This window comes from Podarcis muralis, chromosome 5 (assembly GCF_964188315.1).
Source record: "Podarcis muralis chromosome 5, rPodMur119.hap1.1, whole genome shotgun sequence".
Taxonomy (NCBI): domain Eukaryota; kingdom Metazoa; phylum Chordata; class Lepidosauria; order Squamata; family Lacertidae; genus Podarcis; species Podarcis muralis.
This window is the reverse complement of record NC_135659.1, coordinates 70,567,236-70,591,423: the sequence shown is the minus strand read 5'-3', so window position 1 is coordinate 70,591,423 and position 24,188 is coordinate 70,567,236. Positions and strand designations below refer to the sequence as shown.

Genomic DNA, 24,188 nt, shown 5'->3' with positions numbered 1-24,188 from the left:
CTCAGCTTACTAAATGGAGAAATGTTCATTTGAATGCACCTATAGGCTACTCACTGATGTAAATTTTTAACTAGGATTTTGGAAGTCTGCTATGCAATTGTGCATGCTCTGCATACACACACCCCGCTTGATTCCCCCCCCCCCAAATATATCAAGTGAGTCTCTTGAATTCACTGACCCCCATCAAGCTGATCCCCACAATGCTTCTGAACACATACGGAGAATCTTGGTGCATCTGTAGATTGATGGCTATAGCATGCAATACCAAACTAGAGAGAAGTAGGAAGCACAGAATCCCACAACCTGTTCCTGATCCCTAAGCCCTAGTTATTTTTTATATCTGCCCCCAGTCCTTAGAAATGTTATCTTCTGCTTAAAATTTCAAAGCTCTCACTTTCTATACAGAAACTTAAAAACTGTGGAAAACATGACTTAAAATCACATCTGAAATAAGCATTCCTAATGGCAAACATCTTTCTAACAAAAACCTTGCCTTCAAGTTGGAGTGCTGCTCTTATCCCACAACGTACAAGACTTGTTTGTTCAGTGTAAAATCCTGATTTGTAGCTGAGCCTGTTTTAAAAGCTGTACAAGATGATAGGAGCAGGAAGAGGCCGTCCAGCCCAACATGCCAACCGCATTTTAATTTAACTTAATCCCACCTTCCTGCTTTCCCACCAGACCACTCAGGCCCCTCCTTTTCCAGAAACACATCTAAGTGTCTCTTGAATTCATTTATTGGCCCTGCACTGTGGAGTACAATGAAGTCTTTGTTATGTTTTTAGGTAGAGCTATTTATACACAGTAGCCCCTATTCTATATTCAGTTACTCTGGAGTGGTTCAGATGAAGTTTACTGGGATTACTTCATATTACACCAGAGCGGCTAAAAGGAGAGTCTTGTCTGATGTTCTGCAATTAATTGAAATAAAACTCATGCTTCTTTCTTTCTTTCTTTCTTTCTCCCCCCCCCCCACCCCCAGTACATTGAGGATTAATTTATAGTAACACTAGACTATAATGGCACTAGAGGTTAGTATACAAATCACAGTCTTAATCTATTTCATAGATGCCACACTTCCAATACAGAAGGATCTCTCCTGGTTACAAACAGATCCAATGATAGCAAGGAAAGGAATCAGTAAAATTAGTCTGAGTGGATAATTATCACAGGACCAAACAAATGGTTCATGTAACCCAGAACCACTTAATTGATAGTACTGTTGCTTTTCTCTATATGAGCAGGAGAGTAAAAACTGCCTAATTCACATGTCACAGTAAGCCAGTATTGCTGGCTTGTGGTTCGAGGACCCGATCCCCGCTTTGTGGAATGAAGACACACGGACACAGAATATAAGGTTAATGGGCAAAGAAGGGCCACAACTTTATTGATTACAGCAAGTGAGAAGGTATTGGCTTAGGCATTGGACCACGACAAATTGACTCCACCCACTCGGAGAGGGGTGAGCCTAAAAGGGGGGTTTATTCACCAGTAGGTGGAGCCTGTTGATGCTAATACAACTATAAGCTCTCCCCTGATGTCACAGGCATCAGACAGGATCCACGACTGCCGGATTCCTTTAACGGAATACCCAAAATTGAAGGCGTAGGTGATGGCCACACCTAGCCCTTTCACACACCACAAACACATTCCAATGCCTAACCTACCCACCAATACCAAAAAAGTTGTGACGATTGCTACGAGGTAGGCGAAAAAACCACAAGGCCTAATGCCAGGAATTTTTCCATAATTCCTACCAGGCCCCCTGGACAATCTGGGCGACCAGCCTAAGGTCCATAGCAAGGCCAAGAGAAAATTAAAAAACCCTGAGCTCTAAGGGAGTGGAGGGTGGGAGACTCGCGACGGGAAGGCGGACAATGAGGCCGCATGGCTGGTGCAGCAGCAAGTTAAGCTGCAAACCACGCCCCCTCCAAGCCGCCCGGTTGGGCGCTTACCTGTGGGCATGGTGCGCCAGCCAGGTGAGTGGAGGCAGGGGGCATAACGCCCCCTGCATGAGGCAGACATTGCGTCCCGCCCACAACCCCTCCCCTCTTGCAAGAGGAGAGGCTTTATCAGAAACAGGCAGTGTGCTAGTGCATGCTTTCCAGTTGCTCTCACTTGCTCAGGCTAAGGGAAGAGCAAAACAACAGGAAGCCGCAATTAAGCTTGGCTTCCCATTACATCCAACCAGGATCCTAGTTTGTTGCTCTCTACCATGCCATTTTTAAAAAACTTGAAATTGCTGACTTCTTAAAGAGCAACAGACTAGGGTCCAGAGTTTGGACAGCATAGGAAGCCATGTTTAATTGAGGCTTCTAGTTTCTGCTGCTCGTGCTGCATAGGAGTGAAATAGGAACAGTTGGGCAGCATGCAGGAACACACTGCTCATTTCTGGTAAACTATGATAGGCCAGCAATCTTTACATATGGTGACAGGAAAACATGGTCACTGTGTTCCCTCATGTTCGATCCCAGTGAAAGGCCAGACTAATGCACAGAAACAATGGGATAACGGTGACTTTAAACTCCAGCTAAATTTATGGAAACCCTTCCATGTGGTAAGTTAGCAATATATATCTGGAGAGTTTTCAGCCTCCAAAATAAAAGGAGGGTAAGTTTAACAAGGGAAACATTTGGACCCATGCAGTGAGTCACTGCATATGAACGATAGAGTGCATAAAAAACTTCTACGTAGTTTCAATTAAAACCGAGGCAGGGTGAATGCTTGTGTGAATTTGGCCATTTGCGGTGCTTGGAATGAACTAGTTTGGTTTAACCAAGTTCACAAAATTCATTTTAAAATCTCAGAACTACATCTGAAAGCAGTTCCCATAATTGCAGGTGAACTGAAAAGCGAATTAAGTCCATTTTGGGGTAGAACTTTGAGGTGTGTCTCTGTCTCTCCATCACTAATTTTTAGAAGGAATTTGAAAACTTTCTTGTTTACCCAGGCATTTGGTGAATACTAAAGAATACTGTTTGCAACAACCCTGAGATCATTGGATGGAATAATATTTTTAACTGTAGCTGTTTTTAGAATACTTTAACTGTTTTAGAATTCTTTTTTGAAATGTGGGTATATTTGCCACCCTGCGTTTTCAGGAGGAGAGGTGAGGTATGAATTCAATAAACAAATCTTCACTATTGAAGATACAGTATTTGAGTTGTTCTCTCAACTTGACAAAGTATGGAAACTATTTCTCATTCGTAGGTTTTCTTCTTTGAATTAGCCCCAAGCTCTTACCTTATTCTTCATGCCTTTACTAAAACCCTGGAGGGAAATCAGGATCACCCTAGCTGGCTCTGAGCTCTGCACATTTACTGTTCTTTCCCACAACCTTCATACATTGGGTGAGAGATGAGAACAGGTCCTGCATACACAATTTTACAGATGTAGGGCCTGTATGAGTGGTGTGAAACCATGTCCACACATACCTGTTCTCACATTGTACCCAATACGTGGAGGTTGTGGGACAAACAGCCACAGTGCCACTTCTCTCAACATATAGCTTAAGGAGAGCTCATGTCTATTATTCTTAGTCCCTCCTGGTCTGCATCCCAATGAAGGTGCATGTCCAGTGTTAGATTTTGCATGTAAAAGGTAAAGGTAAAGGTCCCCTGGATGCAAAATGCTTCCATCAGTCTCTTCTATTCAGCCCGAACAGCCTTGGTTTTTTATTTTTTATACCAAAAATGCCAGTCAAAGCCCAAAGATCTGCCCTCACTTCACTGCAGATTTCTGTTGGGTATATTTACTATGGGAATGGCAATTCCAACTCCAAAATTGCAGCTAATGAGCACATACAGGAGATAGTAGACCAAGCAAAGGGGGAGGGGGACTGTGAGAGTTGTAGGCTCATAGACTATATTCCAAACATCCACTTCTTACAGTTCTGTCTTTTGTGCTACTCTTCTCTTACTTGTGGTCAGAGGCTATAATGTTCATTAGGAGTGCCAATACATCTCAATCATTAAGTCAGTATAGCGAGGGTGGCTTATATAGATTTCTTGGAATTGCCTCCACCCAAAGCCACATATTTGTATGAAACAGATTCCATGCTTCAAAAGGTCAGTTCCTAGTGGTGAGAAGATGGACTGGTATAAACAGTAGTGGGTAGCTCATTGGTTACTGTGAAAGGGCTTTTCATTGGTAACTTGTCTATGAAAGGTCAAATAGAATTTACATCATTGAAAATTATGGGAAACTATGACAGAGGTATAGCCACATGAGAAGGTGCTATGAGGTGATGTTCCACATACTGCTTCTGATCACCCTGGGTTCTCCTGATTTAGCATCAGGGTATCATGACTGAGCCCTCAGATTCATTTTTTTTAAAGTGCCATGACCCTCCCTCTTGTGAACTGTTGTAGAATCATAGAATTTAAGAGTTGGAAGGGGCCAGCCCCCTGCAATGCAGGAATCTTCTTGCTCAACGCAGGGCTTGAACCCTCAACCCGTGAGATTAAGAGTCTCATACTGTATTGACTGAGCTATCCCAGAGAAGATCTTGCTCCTAGAGCTCAACCATACTGTCATTCAATGTTGATAGTACTCTTCTTGTGCCTCCATCAATCTGCTGTCCATATGATGCTCTTCATATCTCTGCCTTTCCTCCCTTGTTGCTACTTCTTTTTCCTTTCTAAAGTTTCTAAACCCATTCTTTCTTAAGGTCTCGCATTTCTCCAGTGATTCTCCAGTTGTGCTCTCAACTTCTTTTGATATCCAAATGTATTGTTCCTCGTGTGTGTGTGTGTGTGTGTGTATGTGTGTCTGCATGTCTTGAATCCGCCCTTTCCTGACTGCACTGTTTCCCACTTTCTGTTACTTATCATTAAATTACCTCCCAGCATCCATCCCACTACTTCTGTTGGTACATTTAAATTCCTAACATAGCTGCCCCTTCATTTGTATAGCTAACCAGACTCCAATATCTCACCACTCTTTTTCTGCAGGATGTGTTCTAGATAGTAGATTTTCAGCTGATGGGTTGGGACCTGCTGCAATGTTATATCTCTAATTCCGCTCTTCAGATTTTGAAAATGGTTTTTGAATTTTAGGTTGAGATCTGAAATTTAGCCTGTGTTCTGATGCTTTTCATTTGTTAGCTTCTTGATTTCATTTTTGAAATGGACAGGCCAGCTTTACAAGGGAACAGGAAGGAAACTTCTGTCCTCCCTTGTCCACTGAAAGTGGCCCAGGAATGAGCCAGTAGGAGGAGCTGAGTGATTCTCAAGCTGCTGCAGGCCAGATGTTACCTGCAAGCCACTATTTACCCACCTCTTGCTTATACGTATTTTATCCACACTATTAAAAACCAGTAAATACAACATGGGGGACGCGGGTGGCGCTGTGGGTAAAAGCCTCAGCGCCTAGGGCTTGCCGATCGAAAGGTCGGCGGTTCGAATCCCCGCGGCGGGGTGCGCTCCCGTTGTTCGGTCCCAGCGCCTGCCAACCTAGCAGTTCGAAAGCACTCCCGGGTGCAAGTAGATAAATAGGGACCGCTTACTAGCGGGAAGGTAAACGGCGTTTCCGTGTGCGGCTCTGGCTCGCCAGAGCAGCGATGTCACGCTGGCCACGTGACCCGGAAGTGTCTCCGGACAGCGCTGGCCCCTGGCCTCTTGAGTGAGATGGGCGCACAACCCTAGAGTCTGTCAAGACTGGCCCGTACGGGCAGGGGTACCTTTACCTTTACCTTAAATACAACATGACATAGAAATCTCAACTGTTAAATAAAACATTTGTCAGCAAATACCATGATGTACAGATAACATATGGTAAATTATACAGCAGAGTATTTTAAGAGAGAGAGAGAGAGAACAAACTTGCAAATTGTAGCTGTATTCTGAACCACTTGAGCTCAATTATGTTATTGCTTAAGAAAACTAGCTGGGGAAGATGATCCTTCTCTCTGGGATTGTGGTGGTGGTGGTATCAGTCAGCTGCCTAAAAGTATATCATATCATTAAATGAGATCCAGATAACATGCAAAAGACTACATGTCAGTGTTATGTGCTAATCACTTATATCCTCCATCTATAAACTGAGGACATAAAGTAATTTAGCTATAACATCTTAAAGCAAAGCTTTAAGTAAGCAGTTAGTTCTGCAAGTGAATCAATGAATGATGACCAATTTATCATAAATGTTATCTCATTTGTTTCCCCCGATAATGATGATATACTTTCCTAGCTTAGCCATGTGTACTCTTATCTTACCTTTCCCTCAAAGATGTTATGAATTGTCACACTGTGTTTCTCACTGCCAGTCCCATTCATTTAAATGGGAAAGTTAAGCATGTGCTTAACTCTGTCACCAAACTCTGCAGTGCTTTAAGGTGCTTAAACTTGGCTAGATTTAACCACAAATGTGCAAGTTTGAGGCCTGTTAAGAAAGCCTAGCAAATAAAACACACTTGGTATTTTGGCACTGGCAATCTTTCATAGAATCATAGAGTTGGAATAGACCACAAGGGCCATCGAGTCCAACCCCCTGCCAAGCAGGAAACACCATCAGAGCACTCCTGACATATGGTTGTCAAGCCTCTGCTTAAAGACCTCCAAAGAAGGAGACTCCACCACACTCCTTGGCAGCAAATTCCACTGTCGAACAGCTCTTACTGTCAGGAAGTTCTTCCCAATGTTTAATGTTACTGTCTCTTACTGTCAGGAAGTTCTTCCTAATGTCACAACGGTTGGGAGGAATCTTTATTTTGTTGTGGCAATTTTTGCTACAAATTAAGAATCACATACCGCCAAAAGATGAACACAGCTAAAGAGCAGATGAACACTTTATCATAAAGGGTCCTTTGCACATAATTTTTTTCAATGAAATTGAACAAACATTTTGGAGATTTGCAGAAACTGTTGCATTGGTGGGACATAAGTTTTGCAACAAGGGTACAATGTGTTTACATAACGTATAAACAAATATTTAAAACTTAAGAATCCTCCAGGATTCTCGACATCTTACTGTGTAACTTTTTTGTGGTTCACTTTCCTTCTTTTCCTTTTAGTTGAGGGCAGAAGTAGGGCAGAGAAGTAATTTTTATTCACTTCAGAAAGGTTATAGTAATAAAGGAACTCTTGTTAACATCAGAGAGCATGGCAGCCAGGAGTTTTCACAGTCTGGCATTGTTTATTTTACCAGCAATTTGGAACCTTCTGCACTCTTAAAATATTGGCAAGAAAATATTTAACTGTTAACTGTTTTGTGGCAAGCATGAATATGATGCCTTGGGTAGGAGGAGCGCTTAAGGGGAGCTAAGCTTTATTTGATCTAGAAATCCCTCTACATTTGAGAGAGGAGGGGGAAATCCTGCAGTGTATATGACAATATTTCAAGGCTACATATGAAACTTTCACTTTTACAAATGCAATGTTCAAATATAACCAACGTTGTGGGCAAACATTGTAATGTGACTGGAGATTGAAAATGTTTAAGACAAATGTATGACACTAGAAGACATTAGGTGAAAACTTTGATAAAACTCTGTATTCAGATGTATCAATAAACTATTCTTTATTACAGTTACAGATAGGTAGCCATGTTGGTCTGCCATAGTCAAAACAAAAAAAATTCCTTCCAGTAGCACCTTAAAGACCAACTAAGTTAGTTCTTGGTATGAGCTTTCGTGTGCATGCACACTTTTGACTATTCTTTATTGTTACAGGAACAATCCATAACAGTCCTTGGGCTCCCAGGCTTGCCCCTCCCACCTCTTCTTATGGTATTACAACCACGAGGAAGCTATAGGAAACTTTTGTTTCTATTTTTGATTAACAGCAGTTTAGCATTGCACCAGAACCCTACACTGTGGTTAAACTTCGCTATGGTGTATTAAAAGAAACCAGCTTCGTAGCTCAAGGTTTGAAGGTGGCTTATTTCAATAAACCATAGTTAAAGTTAACTATACTTTGTTCACATTTAGTTGTAAAGGAAAAACACAGTTAATACAAAATGGAAGGAAAAGCTTCCAGTCTCCTTACAGCCATGCCTGAGGAAGACAATGGAGGGGGAAGCATGAGAGCTTGAGATCTTGCTATGCCTGAATGCAGCTAAGGTGTCCCTCTATATTGTCCTTGATAGATACCATACTGTTAAGAAACAAAAATATTAAATGAGTGCCATTGAAATCCTTAGGCTGAGAGACTGGGAATAGTTCTTAAGCCCTGGAGCTCAACACATTTACCTAGGAGTAAGTCCAGGTGAATTAGTGGAACTTACTTCTGAGTGACTTGCTTAAGACTGAATGGCTTCTTTCAAAACTAAATAGATCTCAGTGGTCTTATATGCAGGTATACTCCAAAATTGCTGTGGGATTCTTGGATATAACTTTTAATATACACCCTTTGGTGAAATTCTGAAGATTCCATACACCTAGTACAGTGGTAAAAAGGTAAAGGTAAAGGTACCCCTCCCCGTACGGGCCAGTCGTGTCCGACTCTGGGGTTGCGTGTTCAACTCACTTAAGAGGCCGGGAGCCAGCGCTGTCCGGAGACAGCGTGGCCAGTGTGACAAAGCTGCTCTGGCGAGCCAGCACCAGCACAGTGCACAGAAACGCCGTTACCTTCCTGCTATAAAACGGTCCCTATTTATCTACTTTCACTTGGGGGTGCTTTCGAACTGCTAGGTGGGCAGGAGCTGGGACCGAACAACGGGAGCTCACCCCGCCGTGGGGATTCGAACCGACCATGCGATCGGCAAGTCCTAGGCGCTGAGGTTTTACCCACAGTGCCACCCGCGTCCCAGTACAGTGGTACCTCGGGTTAAGTACTTAATTCGTTCCGGAGGTCTGTTCTTAACCTGAACTGTTCTTAACCTGAAGCACCATTTTAGCTAATGGAGCCTCCTGCTGCCACTGTGCCACCGCTGCACGATTTCTGTTCTCATCCTGAAGCAAAGTTCTTAACCCGAGGTAATATTTCTGGGTTAGCGGAGTCTGTAACCTGAAGCGTATGTAACCTGAAGCGTATGTAACCCGAGGTACCACTGTATTTGTTGTTCATCGCTCCTAAGAATCCTTGTCTATTTTGAACCAAAGCAGGTACTGGAGTCCAAGGTCTGTTTTTTGACAAAGTGTGAAGGAGCTTAAATTTACAGGAGAAATCCAGTGGCTATTAGCAGCATTAGCATTGAGTAGCAGTTTAAACTTTTCTAGTGCCCTTGACACTTGAGACAAGCTTGTAGTCAGTGAAGTCATTTCTATTGAAAGCCAGGTGTTGAGAATTGCCAGGGCTGGGAAGACGGGATTGAGAAAAGAATGTTTCTAAAGAACCCTTCTTTAAGTTTATTTACTTATTTTAATGAGATGGTGTTTCTCTAGTATTAACCAGTTTCCTCCAAATACTGCGATAGCCCTCTTAAAAAACGTGATGTTATCCAGGATACTGCCCCCCCTCCAATGTAAGAGTCATATTTTTATTTATTGCCATGTTTATTTAGCTTTGTTATCTCCTTATTAATCTCTTTCTTAAAGCTGCTGCTTTTTGCTTTTATATAGTGAGCTGCTCCCCTAGGGATACAAAGTCCAGGACCTGTCCCTGTAATGGTGCTGTTTATTTTCTTTGCCCCCTTGCAATTGCCTGCTGTAACATTTGTAGTATGTGTTAAGTAATCCTCAAGGTAACATTTTTATTATGTCATAAAAAGTGCATGGCAAATATATTATAACTCATGGAATTTGTTTGTTTTAAAAATGGAAGGATAATTTATTGAGTGTGTTACATGAGAGCTGCTCCCCCTTATTAGAGTATAGAAATGCTGCTTATTTAGGAGTATGTTCTATTGAGAAAAGCCATGGTCTCTGACATGCCTAGAAAGTACAAGCCTGGTTGGCTAAAAGTGACATCATAGTTTATGTACTCAATAAAAATTTAATTAAGTCATTACAGAGGTTGCAGTCATCATTTAACCCTGTGATTTCTTCTATTTAGCGCTTTTTTCATTAAACATTCAGTAATAGCTCAGTGACCAAATCTTGATGGCCTATAAAATATATGCATGAATTTTCATAGTTTATATAAATGGAAAAATATGAGTAACTGACATAAAAGAACTTTTTCCTTGTGGTTCCACTGTATGCGTGTATTATAAAAATAATGTTATGAAGGATAACAGTTTAATGGAGAACTATATATAAGCCATAGGTTTGATAGTATGACATGAACTAATTAGCTGTTGGAGGGGGAAATTATTACAAGGCAGTAACCGCAGGGCTATATGCATATTAATAGGGCTTTGATGACATCATTGATGAAGCAGTACTGGTTTCTTTTATCAAAGTGTTGAGATTTGTGTATGGTGTTATTCATAGCTTTCTTTTGTGTGTCAGATTCAGCAACTGATGGTCCAGCATGATCTTTGGGGGCTAGACATTCAAATTCTACTCGGTCTTCCTTTTACTTATAGTAAAACGTAGCCCAACCGTAATCTGCTGCCCTTCAAACATTGCTGCGTTCCATCTCTTGTCAGGCCCAGCCACCATGACCAATAGACAGCAATGGTGGGAGTTGTAGCGTAGCAAAATCTGAACTACCACAGGTATCCCACCCTGTCAATGTTGAGTTCTCCGTGTGGCTTCATGTAGTTTACTTGCCATATTAGGAGCCATATTTGGAAGATACTCTTCCTGCCTTAGTTTTGTTTAGTAGTATATTGCCCATGCTGACGCGGGTGGTGCTGTGGGTAAAACCTCAGCGCCTAGGACTTGCCGATCGCATGGTCGGCGGTTCGAATCCCTGCGGCGGGGTGCGCTCCCGCCGTTCGGTCCCAGCCCCTGCCAACCTAGCAGTTCGAAAGCACCTCTGGGTGCAAGTAGATAAATAGGGACCGCTTACTGGCGGGAAGGTAAACAGCGTTCCGTGTGCTGCGCTGGCTCGCCAGATGCAGCTTTGTCACGCTGGCCACGTGACCCGGAAGTGTCTGCGGACAGCACTGGCTCCTGGCCTATAGAGTGAGATGGGTGCACAACCCTAGAGTCTGGCAAGACTGGCCCGTACGGGCAGGGGTACCTTTACCTTTTTATATTGCCCATGCATTGCAAATACATGCAGAATGTGGTGCTGAACATGCACCTTCCTTATGTATTCCAAGGCTCTTCTGTGAAATTCGTTTATCCAGACATGTTTCCACCAAACCCTGGCCAACAAGGGTGCTTGTTCTGTTCTATCTAGATGTGGGTTGGATAAGCAAGAAACTGCTCACTTCTGATTTCCCCAATACTACTACTGACTGCTGTTTTATTTTTCAGATTGATTCTGTTGCCCTGAAAACGAGTATGAGAAGCATGACAGAAAATTTCTATGCAGCTATTTTTGGATATGATGAGGTAATACTAATGTATGTAGACAAGATAAATGGCAGGTGCATATTATGCACTACAAAAAAGATGCATTATTTCTGTGCTGAATATACTGTGTTTTCCAGACCATAGAGATTATTCCAATGGAAGTGTGTTTGTGCATACTTGCTTGTCTTGGCTAATTTGTTCTGCTTCTGCTAATGATGCTCATTGACTAAAGCTAGGGAGTGTGATGTGGTCATAAGGGAGCTGTCTTTTGCACATATCGTGCTGGATGTTAGTGGGGAATGTGCTGTTCATAGGTAGCATGAATCCGGGTAAAGATTTTGTGCCTCATGCAGACTTTTGTACAACTTGTTTATTTATTTTTTTGAAATATAGAGTATCAGCACCTGATCCCTGAGGCTACTGAATCTGCTTCTCAGAACTGTGCCCAAGTTTTCATTGGTTTCATCACTATATTTGCTGCTTGTTTTCCCTCTGCTAATAAGATCTCTGATGCTTTGTCTTCTCCTACCAATAAAGAAATGCAATGTACACACCATAAAAAAGCAGTAATAGTAGTAGTATTCATATGCCACTTACAAGCCAAAACGGCTTCCGATCTGTTTACAAGTATAAAATCAATTATAAAATATCTACACACAATTAAACTACACAATAAAAAGCTAGTTTAAAAGCATAACATTTAAACTGTTATTATTGGAAAGTTTGAAGCTGTATTCATAGATTGCTACACTTTAGAGACTAGAGGGAATGTCCAGCTAAATAGCCATTTGTAAGGTCTGAAACTACTTCCTATTTAGTGTTTACATTTTCCAATTTGCTGTTTTTCTTTCATTTTAGGGAATTTTATCAGATGATCATGTGCTTGCAGCAGCCATCTGGAGAAATCTGTTCAACAAGCATTGTGAAGACCCAAGGCAGCTGGAAATAATGGTGGAATATATACGCAAGCAGGTGGGCAACTATTTATAATGTGGATGTTCTCACTACATTTCAAACAATATGCATGCTTGGTGTACTTGCAACTGTGGAATAATGGCCTTTCTTCACCCCCCCCAATTCCTTAACCATTGTTAATCCTTTGAAATCTGCTTCAAACATTAGTTTACAGGAACTTATTTTCAAACATGGTTATGGGCAGCATTGACACAATCCTTAACCAGGGGAAAGCATGTAGAAATACCATATTTTTTCATGTATAACACAGCCCCATGTATAAGACGACCCCTACTTAAGGGAGCCCAAAATTTAGAAATCATTATTTTAAAGTTGTTCAGTTTTGGGGGAAATCACCCCAAAAGCTGTTGAGCATTTTTTGACCCACCGCACCTCGGAACAGCCTTGTTTCTCCAGTCAGCTCACCCAGTAATTATTGTATAAATCTGTGTATAAGATGACCTCCAATTTTTGACTAAAGGGATATTGTCTTGTACACAGAAAAATACGGTACATGGTTCCAATTCCTTAACTGTGGTTAAGGGATCAAGTTTTTCTCAACCTACATAGGCTCATGTAAGGGCAATTATAGAACAAACAAAGATTCAAAGCCATATGGAAATTGTCCAGTCACACCTAGCAATAATTTTACCATCCTACTAACCATATATTTCAGTACCCTAATACCCAGTAGAAATGCTTTTCTAAATGTAAAGCGTTTTTGCAGGGGTGGGGGGTTGCAAACATCATTAAAGCAAAATGAGATATACTCCTTTTAATGAGATAGTTAGTGTTTTTGCTTTGTAGAAAGAAAAACCACCCATAGAGGCAAAAAGGAAATGGCATTTGAATGATCCCTACCACTATAAATGAAAACTGATATATAAAGAATAAGATCTGTGGTTTTGGTTACTCTAGATGCCAATCACTTGCACACCGGCAATTGGCATAATGGTTAGAGTGTAGGACCTGGACCAGGGAGGCAAATTGGATAAATCATCATCATCATTTTATTTGTATGCCGCCTTTCCATAGTTAAAACAATGCTCAAGGCGGCTTACAACATGACAAGATTTACATAATTACCAACATAACAAAAGTCAGAAACAATAAATAGAACACATCAAAAGTACACAACCAAATGGAAAACAATTTTCACATAAATCATAAAATCTAAAACTAAGAATACAATATTAATATCAATCGCAATTTAAAATGATATAGATAAAAAATAATAGCAATTAAAAAACACACACACAAAAACAAAACAGAGGCCTTTCTGCCCAGCAGCAGCAGTAGTCCTTTATGGAGCCTGTCAGGCCCCACCCCAAACCAGGTGGAAAGAAGCAGGTCAGTCCTTAGACTTTTGATCATCAGGCCAGTCATTCTCCACCTAACCTAGTTTGTGGAACACTTAGGCTAAAATATGGTAATTTCATGAGCTTCTTGGAGGTAGAATGTGAGATAAAATGCATTTGTTTATCACATTTATCAGATGGATTACTCTAGCAAGCAGTATGTAGGGGCCATCTGCTCATTGGAAGCCAATATTTTCTATTTGTCTTCAGATTAGAGAACAGCTCAGATACATGTTGTACAATTGCCTTTTATATGGCATTAGTATATGGCAATATTTATCTTACAAGGGTGGTGCTGTGGTCTAAACCACTGAGCCTCTTGGGCTTGCCAATCAGAAGGTTACCAGTTTGAATCCTCGCGATGGGTGAGCTCCCATTGCTCTGTCCCAACTCCTGTCAACCTAGCAGTTCGAAAGCATGCTAGTGCAAGTACCTAAATAGGTAGGGCTGCAGCGGGAAGGTAAACGACATTTCTGTGTGCTCTGGTTTCCGTCACAGTGTCCCGTTGCACCAGAAGCAGTTTAGTCATGCTGGTCACATGTCCCAGAAAGCTGTCTGGATAAATGCTGACTCCCTTGGCCTGAAGAGAGAAGAGTGCCGCACCCCATTGTCGCATTTGACTGGACTTAACTGTCCAGGGGTCCTTTACCTTTACCTATTTATCTTACAAATGTCTGGTTTACTTACTAACACCTGGTGGCACTGTGGTCTAAACCACTGAGCCTAGGGCTTGCCGATCGGAAGGTTAACGGTTCAAAACCCCGCGACAGCGGGGTGAGCTCCTGTTGCTTAGTCCCAGTTCCTGCCAACCTAGCAGTTCAAAAGCTCATCAAAGTACAAACAGATAAATACCGTATTTTTCGCCCTATAGGACGCACTTTTTCCCCTCCAAAAATGAAGGGGAAATGTGTGTGCGTCCTATGGGACGAATGCAGGCTTTCGCTGAAGCCTGGAGAGCGAGAGAGGTCGGTGCGCACCGACCCCTCTCACTCTCCAGGCTTCAGGAAGCTATCCGCAAGCAGCGCCCCCCAGGCATCGGGCTTCACGCAGCTCTCCGCTAGCCGTGGGAGAGCTGTGCGAAGTCGCGCAGCTCTCCCACGGCTGGCGGACAGCTGCCTGCACCCAGAAGCCTGGGGCGCGCTAAGCTCAGCACGCCCCACGCTTCGGGCTTCACGCAGCTCTCCGCTAGCAACTCTCTCTGGCGCAGCTCTCCCACGGCTGGCGGAGAGCTGCCTGTTCTGGGGTCGGAGGAAGCTCGGGCTTCCCCCGCCCCAGCCCTGTGCCTGGGGGGGGGAATATATTTTTTTTCTTTATTCCCCCCCCCCAAAAAAAATACGGTAGGTACTGCTCCGGCGGGAAGATAAACGGCGTTTCCGTGTGCTGCTCTGGTTTCGCCAGAAGCAGCTTAATCATGCTGGCCACATGACCCAGAAAAACTGCCAGTGGACAAACGTTGGCTCCCTTGGCCTGTAAAGTGAGATCAGCGCCGCAACCCCAGAGTCGTTCACAACTGGACTTAACTTGTCAGGGGTCCTTTACCTTTTTTTTAACCTGAAATACCATGAGATCCCAAATTCCCTCTCTTTACTTCCTTAGTGGTTACACAGGTAGACTTCTGATGAGAGGTATCATATTTAGAATCTCTCTCTTGGGTGACTTGCATTATTTTGTTGTGATTGTCAGGTGCAGCACCTGGATGCTATTCCTGGAGAAGACCTGTTGCTGTCTGGTGAAGTGACCTGGCGCCCCCTTGTGGAAACAAATGCTCAAAGCATCGTGAAACCTGCTTTACCCACATATAATGATGAAGGACTCTGAAATCTTCATCACCCTGCTTGAAAACGTTTGCTGCTGACTGTGTTTAATTCTATATGTGGAACAATTCCTGGAAGTGAGACTTGATTTATACTGTGGGGATTTCCAGGAAAGAAAGGAATAAATGCTGTATTTGCTGTTTGAAAGAGTGATTAGAACTCCTCTTTTTGTAATTATTTTCCCCTTAGAAAGATTAACATGCTACTTTTATAGTATTATATCTGTGGTTAAATGCTGCTAGTTCATTTCAGGAATCCCTCTCAGTTCCATTATCTGGTTGTTCCAACACACAGGTTCTTGAATGGAGCTTCCTTTTCTTGAGAGCAAGATAGTTTACCAAAGTGACAGGCAATATGCTTTTCGTCTAGTAAGAGGGGATCAGCTGTCTAAACATACCATAATTCTGTCTTCCATAAAACTGGTAAGCACAAGCATGGATATGAAAGACGTTCTTCGGTACAAGTATTGTGCGTCTTGGGACAAATGAGGAACTAGAATTCCAAAACTTGAAAAAACGCGGAAGTTTTTGAAAGGATTGCCTGCCCTTTCCCAACTAAGGTTAGTATGAAGCTAAAATAGTGAGGGACAGTTTCCTTCCCTGCCTCTGTAATAGTTTTTATGACCCAATAGATGAAAGAGTTTTTGTTTCTTTTTTAATGACCCCATGGGAGGCAGAGAGCCAAACTAGGCATGATATTAATGTGCAGGTTTTAAAAAATGCAGAACATCAGCTGGCATTAATTGGGAATTTCTTTCCACTGAATGTTCCATCTGCATTTGAGAAATTTACCTGAGGATTACAGCATGGGAGGAAGGTGTTACATTTCTCCTCCATGCCTGATGCAATCTTGATTATTGTCAGCCCCACCCTAGCTGATGCTATTTGCATTTTTTAAAGCTGCACATTATGCTTGTCATGTCAGGCTGGTTTGGGCCTGAGACTTGTGACTAAAAAACACTTCAGGGTTCAGTGTCTCCAAACTCTGTTCTGAAGGTTTTTGCAGTATGAGCAACATTTCCTATTCTTGGGTTTGTTTTGCTCAGGTCACCTCTTTATAAAATAGTGGCTCAGGATCCTACGTGACTAACAAGAGTTCATTCGCTTCAAAACAGCCCTTGTATGTGCTGCATTAAGGAGGTTAGCGCATTATTCCATTCTAGAGGCACAACCTATTTTGTTTCTCTTATGGTACAACATGTAACCCGAGAAACAATTCTCATGTTTTTCCTTACCATGTAATGTCTTTGCTGAAAACCTGGAGAATAGTTCTCCACACACATTTTAAAATTTGATCCAAATAAATGTACTGAAAACAATATAGAAATAAGTCTTTCATTTTGTACAGCATGCGCATTCACAGAAGTTGGCTTTTGATGCTTAACCAGGTCTATGCATGTGTCTGTGCTCTTCCTCATACCTTCCAAAGGGCTGTCAAGTGTTAATCCTCTTGGGGAGACTCAAATATGACCCCCAGCACACAAACCTGCTCTTCAGTGGGTGAATCCAGGCAAGCAGTCTTATGTTCTGTATTTGCTACTGGCAGATAATTATGTGATGGGGTGGACTAGAAAATGCATTATTTAGTGCTATTATTCCTGGGGAGGTGGTTGCATGAAAGAAGCTTGTACTTCTTTTAAGTAAAGGCAGACGTCTTTCAACGACTGGCTTTCACAGAAGTTTCACCCTAGCTGCCTTCCTGGTAATTGTCCTGCTCCTCTCCTCATTCATTATTGTAGGGATGGGGAACCTTCAACCCTCCCAGCAACCCCAGCCAGCATTGCCCAATATCAGGGATGATGGGAGTCTAAGAACATTTGTCACAGGTTACCAACCCAATCCCTGCATTTTTTGGGAAAAGTGTTGAATTAAATCTGTTGCACCTGTGTACCTATTAATGGAAATTAGCTTCTTTTAAAAGCTTACAACACCACTATCCCTTGCTGAGACACACTGAATCAATTCTGTTGGGGGAGGGGGGGGTCTGGGTACACTGGTAACTCTACAAATTCAGTGTGTTGGGGGGAAATGAAAACCGAAGCCCCAGCTCCAGGCTCAGGAAACAGGCATGCATGGGAGATGTGTGCAAATTAGTATGAAGACGAGAAAGAACAAAACTACAATGAAATGAAGTGCAACAAGCTGGCTGCTCTGAATGTAGCCTTAGGCCTCTGCTCCAGCAACAGCTACCAATTTTCTTTGTACAAAAAAAAGTCAATTTGTTATTTTTTCCCCCAAAGCAAACTTCCTCAGTTTAACTTGTTATAAAATGAGTCATATAAAGAAACTTTATATGTGTGAGGTATATTCCACTTCTGTGAAAACATTACAAACCAAACATTTTTTTCTCAGTTTATTTAAGATGCTTTTGTTGCAAACTGAGCTAAGGAGAGAAAACCTCTTATGTGTGAAGTATTATGCAGTGTGTGAGAGAGAGATAATAACACCTTGTAATTCATTACAGCTGTGTTGTATTTACATAAAAGAAGGCTTAGCTGTGTAGGAATTTGCTGATTAATTTATTTTTAATGGGAGTGAAGTATACCTAGGACCAAAATAAACTTTACTGTGTGTATCTTGCTGCTCCTGGAATAGATGGAAAAAGTAATGGTAGATATTTTGGCACAAAGCTACATACATTAATTCATATTCAAAATACTCACTTAAACATTAACCCCCACTCCTGAACCCAGGACTGTCTTGTCATCCAGCAATGCCTCGGGAGTACAATACTGCCAGCCAACCTTAGTGGAGGCCTGGGATGCACAAAGCTGTCATGCATCAGATATGCAGTTTACAGTCTAGAATTGTTGAAATCTCACTTCTAAGCCATGGGACCATGTGGAGCCCAGGGGACCCCGACCTCAGCATCTTTAAATACTATTGGTTTTGTTATTGGCTACTCAAATATTGGCACCTCTCAGTGAATTGAGTGTCAAGTTCTAGATCCATATTAATATTCTGTGGCCCCAGAAAATGCCGCATGGCTGTTGAGCTGCAAATGGAGGCAAAAGAGAAATGAACCATGAGAGTGATATCTTGACTGTCGGTGTACAGTTGCAGTCAACAGAGGAAGGTAAGATACTGGTGGCGTGGACTGGTTGTACACAGATGAGTGGCAGGAGGAACCAGCTGAGGAAAGACCAAGGGAAGAAGGCTTAGAGCCTGGGGAATGGTGGTGGGACAATGATGAGTGGTCAGAGGGAGACTAATGGGAAGAGGAGGGGTTGGAAGCTGAAGAGGTAAACAGGGCTTAGTGAGCAGGGAGGGTTTGTGGCAGAGAGGAGTCTAGAATCAGAGGCAGAGGCTGGAGCAGGAGGAGGAAAGCCAAGAGGCAAAGATGAGCCAGGCTGGTGAAGAGTCATGGGTGTCTCCCCCTCCTGCTGTGACAAGCTCCCCTCTTTTCTCCCAGAACCAGAAGAGGCATGAAAAGGGCAGAGGAAAGGTTGGCTGCCTGCAGGCGCAGTCTCTGATTGCTTGGGGAAATCCCTTGAGAGAAGGAGACTTAAGATGGCTGTGAGGAGGTGGGGACTTTTAGTCTCAGCAACTAATTTTCATTAATTTACTCCATAATTTTCATGGAGCAAGACCACTGGGAATGCCTGCTCTGCTCATTATTCCTGACACTCAACCAAATCTGATCATGTATTTGCTAACAACAACAATTTATATGTCACCCATCTGACAGTTGCCCCAGCCAAAAAAGAGTTACCGTAACTCCAACTTTAAACAGTGTGATTACTGATTGGTAGGCTCCTGTGACAATTGGGTTGCAAGAAGCACTGCACAGATTGTTAATTTGTCTCACATATTTACAGTGGGCCCAACACAGCACACAGTCCTACAGTGAGCCATCTAATATTTGGAACCCTACAGCTACCAATAATTTCGGGGTTGACAGAGATAGGTCTTTCAGCCATCAAATGCCTGAGTAAACTGAAATGCTTCACAATTCTTCCTAAAGTTAATGAGGGAAATTGATAGATCTCACTAGGGAAGACATTCTACAAATGGGGAGCTGCCACCAAAAAGGCCCTCTCACAGGTAATCACCCACAGGGTCTCCCCTGCTAAGTATAGGAGCCAAGATGGCTGGTGTTGGGTCCCAAGCCATTTAGGGCTTTATCTGCTCATACTAACACCTTGAATAGGGCACGGTAGCTCATTGGTAGTCAGTGCACTGCTCTAAAGACAATGGTCCCATTGGGCTGTCCCAACCTGGCAGCCACATTCTGCACTAGCTGAAACCTCCATACTGTCTTCAGGGGTAGCCCCATGTAGAGCACATTACAGTAGTCCAGGTGGGAGGTCACCAAAGCCTGGACCACTGAAGCCAGGCTAACACAATCCAGGACTGGCCATAGCTGATGAACCAATCTAAGCTGGGCTAGGACTCCTAGCCACAGAAGCCACTTGAGACTCTTGTGACAGGTTGGAATCCAGAAGTAGTCATGGACTACAAACCTGTTCTTTCAGGGGGAGTGCAGTGCCTAATTCCTTGACCCACAGACCTCATTGTCAGGATTCAGCCTCAGTTTATTGACCCCCATCCAGCCATCACAGCCTCTCCTGCTTGTCATGGAATGGGGGAGAGGAGAGAGAGAACTGCATGTCATCAGCATACTGATGACACCAGGCTCCAAATCCCTGGGAGACAGTTCTCAACATTTTCATATACATAATGGACATAATGGACCCTTGCAGGACCCCACAGCTCAAAAGCCATGGGGCCAAGCAACAGTAGGCAGCAACTCAGCAGGTAGGAGTAAAACTACTATAATGTTGTGCTTCCAGTTTCCACCTCCCTGAGTCCCTCCAGAAGGTCACCATGGTCAATAATGTCAAAAGGTTCCTGAGTGGTCAAGAAGGGTCATAGTCCCCTTTTCTCCCAATAAAGGTCATCAGTCAGGGCAACCAAGGCTGCATTGGTGGCAAAATCAGGCCTGAAAGTTGAATATATCTAGATAACCTATTTTCTCCAGGTGTACCTGCTTCTGTCAGCCACCACCCACTGGATCCAGAAGGGAATATTAGAGACAGGCTAGATCCAGGGAGGACCACATTTTTGATGCAAATGCATGTTGTCCTTCTCCCTTACACCAAGAGTGCTTTAGCACAAGGCTCTGATGGCCTGGGCAGGGGTTTGGGGTTGAAAAGGCTGGGCCCTTCATAACCAAGTGGGGGATTTGAACTTTAGTCTTTCCAGCTTGAGTCCAACACACTGACCGCAGGTGGTTCTGCAACACCTGGGGGCAAATCCTAGCAGTCATGAATTTGCATAGATATCTAGATAAGGCTCTATGATTTAATCTCATTAGAATAGAGGAAGAGGAAGAGGTTCACTGTGAAAGCATGTAAAATGGAGATCATGAAACAGTTGGCACATTAAGAGCGCTATATGCATCATACCTCCTCCTGTGCAAACAATTGCAATCTATAACTGAAAGGTGTCTGTTGCAACATGTCTTTGAAGCAAGCCTGTTCCATTTCCTACAGCAGTCAGTGGACAGTACACTCAACTGTGCTCCTATGTCTGTTCACTTTAGACGAATGTTTCCTTTTAAGTTTACGGTTCCGATATGTGAATATGTAGTTATGTTTTTCCTCAAGTGTTTATTGTTATTTAGAAGATTTCTATCCCACTGTTTGGCTACAAAAATGTTTTCTCTTGTGATAAAATAGCCTCAAAGCTTCCTGGAACGGGAATTTGTTGGGGGGGAAAGTTGATGTTGCAATTACTACCGAGAAGGTAGTTGAAAAATAAATAGTCACTGCATGCTTGCCAAGATGACAGGCAGATACTAATTTCACACAGCAGCACTTTTCAAAATGAATCAGAGGGTGTGACTAAGTTTTTGTTTAGAAAGTTCCAGTAGAAAGGGCTTTATCATAACCGGAAACCATATCAATAGATTAATTTCTTTGGGCGTTTTTTGTACTTTTAATTTGATGGTGCTGTACAGTCTTTCTGTGCATGGTTTCAACAACCCTGCAAAGTAGGCTATTGTAGGGATTTGATATAGGTCCAACGTTAGAAAAGACATCCCATGGAGTTAGCCACCATGTACTTCCTCCTAATTTTTATCACAGAATTTTTATCACATAGAATCATAGGGACTAAGGGTCATCTAGTCCAAACCCCTACAATGCAGGAATCATAGCTAAACTTGGTCAAGACCACCCAAAGAGTATCACTGCAGAGCAGTGACTGCAGGGCAGTAGATAATACTGCCTATTATTGCTAATTACTATTATTATCCTCATTAATACTGTTTTCAAATGTGCCACCAGGGCTGTAACTATACACACCCAAATGTTTGCAAAAATGTCTAACAACAATATGTTGTCAACAGTGCGTGTCTCCTTCACGGCTGGGACTCTCTTCCTTTCATTAGGGATTTTGCAATATTTTAATATTGCAACTCACAACTGCATGCACATCTATTTATCTAGCATCAATTCAATGGGGAAGCTCCAAGCTGCTACATTGGTGTATGCTTGCTTGCTTTCTCTTTCTCTCTGCCTTCATCTCTTCTTATACCTGCCAGACTCACAAGCAAAGCCAAGATCTACTTACTCTCCAAGCCTGCTTCCATCAATTGCTCAATTACCTTCATTAGGGCAGTGTTCTTAAACTTTGGGTCCTTGGCTATTGTTGGACCACAACTCTCATAACCTCCACCCAGTTTAGCCAGTAATGGTTGATGGGAGTTGTAGTCCCAACATCATCTGGGGACCTAAGGTTGTTGAACACTGGATAGGGGGAAATGGCCCTAGGAAGAAGACAGAGTTATTGCTATGCTCTCCTGCTGTACCTTCATCCCTGACACTGTTGCTGTGTTGAAGTGAGCAGGGCTGGATCTGACCTCTCCTCTTGCTTGCAGCATGGCAACAAAGCTCTCCAGATCACCCTACCCTGCAGCTGTTCCTTCCTACTGCCTCTATCTCCCCTTGGGTGAAGAGCAAGGCTGATTCAGCTCACAAGCTTGGCCTCACGCCAAGAGCAAAATGGAAGAAAGGGTTCTCTGCTCCAGCACCACAACCCCAACAAGATTGCACCCCCATTGCCACACCAGTGTTGCTATCATCATCATAGTAATGGAGGAATCTAATCATAGATCTCCAAATTTCATGCCTTGTTTGACCATAAGCTGGGTGGACTTGGAAGGCTTAGAAATTAAAATGATGTTTCCCCTAACAAAAGCCATCCTGACTAAAGTATCACCTGGCAAACATGCCTCTAGATATGGCTTCCCTTTTTTAGGCTAGGTCACATCACCAGGACACCATTAGTAATTTTGCAGCTCCAGCCCCCTTTATGATGAGTACAGTGCCTGTGGTGGAGGAGAAAGAGGCAGAAGCTTGTGCTCAGAAGCAGTATTTAAATGTGATGGTCTTCCAAATTCATGTTGAAGAGGGCTATCAATAGTTACTAGCCATGATGGATCTGCTCTGCTTCCACAGCAATGCTTCTGTGTACCAGTTGCTGGAACCCACAAGAGGGGAGAGTGCTCTTCTGGTTGAATCCAGCTTGTGGGCTGGGCCACTAGGAGAAGAAGATCCTAGATGAGATGGCCAATTGGCTTGATCCAGCAGGCTCATCTCATGTTCTTATTAAAATGAATGCAAACTGCTAAAGCAAATCAGTGTCTGGGGTCCAAAGAGCTTATTGAGTGAAGGGAAGACACTTCAGCCCTGCCTCCCTGCTGCCCAGATTTCGACCTCCACTGAAACCATTGCATCACATCCCAGAGTGTTGTTGGCCTTTAGGAGTAGCTTTGGGGGAAAGCGGGACAAAGGACAAAGGAGGAAGCAGGAAAACAGAAAGCTTTGTAAGCCAAAGTACACCTGGGTTACTCTGATTCCAGACGTCACCGTTGAAAAATGAACATTTCTACATGTGTAACAATTGGCAATCATGCATCACCATATTTTTGTAATACCCACAGTTCAGAAACATTGATAAAAATGCAATAGTTTTAAGTAGTTATATGTCAGTTCTAACTGTCAGCAGCAAGGATTAATTGCTGCTCTCGTATCCAAAGGCAATATGCTTTGCAAACCTTAAAATTAGGTTGTTATTAATAAGAAAATCTATCCGGGATATTAGTTAAAGACTAGAAAATACTTCAAATAGGTTTTCTTCTCCAACTTGGTGCTGTCTGGATATTTTGAACTATAACTCACATCGTCTCTGACAATTAGCTATACTGGCTGGGGTTGATTGGAGATGTAGTCCAAAACGTCTGGAGGGTACCAAACTGGGGAAGGATGCAACACACACACACACACACACACACACACACGGAACTCAGCCATGGCTGATCCTTAGGAAATGATCCAGTCAAAAAAAGTATAGTAAAGTTCCATTTACTTCAATAGGAAATACGCAAGCCTACATTCAACTCTCTCACTGAAACCAATGCAACTTCACAGTATATATTCTGCCCTTCCTTTTTTGTATTTCTATTACTATTATTAAATTTTATATACCGCCATGTACCCGTAGATCTCAGGGCAGTTCACAACATAAATGTTTGTTACTAAGTAAGGAACACTGAATATCCTTGGGGGCAATGCTTGCTCTTATGGGCATTTTCATATAATGCATAATGTATGCTATTTATATATCAATATTAGCAGCCCATGAGAACAGTATGATGTAACAATGAGCAAATACAAATTGATCAAGGCTGGCCCTACCATTAGGCAGAGAGAGGCAACTGCCTCAGGCAGAAGGTGCTGCAGAGTAGCAATGGCAGCCCTCTGGCTGTTTC

General features: G+C 42.7%; 2 protein-coding genes across 12 annotated transcripts in view; one reads left to right on the top strand and one right to left on the bottom strand.

Annotated features, from left to right (window-relative positions):
• Positions 1-16,731, top strand: part of UQCC1 (ubiquinol-cytochrome c reductase complex assembly factor 1) — a 42,436-nt gene extending 25,705 nt beyond the window's left edge. For all 6 annotated transcript variants that reach the window (XM_028734747.2, XM_028734746.2, XM_077929146.1 and 3 more), the window contains 3 exons: positions 11,249-11,326; positions 12,146-12,259; positions 15,283-16,731. In XM_028734747.2, the coding sequence (XP_028590580.1) occupies positions 11,249-11,326; positions 12,146-12,259; positions 15,283-15,417 (327 nt within the window). In that variant the 3' untranslated portion in view covers positions 15,418-16,731. The remainder of the gene's footprint in view (positions 1-11,248; positions 11,327-12,145; positions 12,260-15,282) is intronic.
• The window catches only part of CEP250 (centrosomal protein 250), a 135,160-nt gene that overhangs the window by 94,806 nt on the left and 16,166 nt on the right, over positions 1-24,188 (bottom strand). The gene's annotated exons all lie outside the window — the stretch shown is intronic.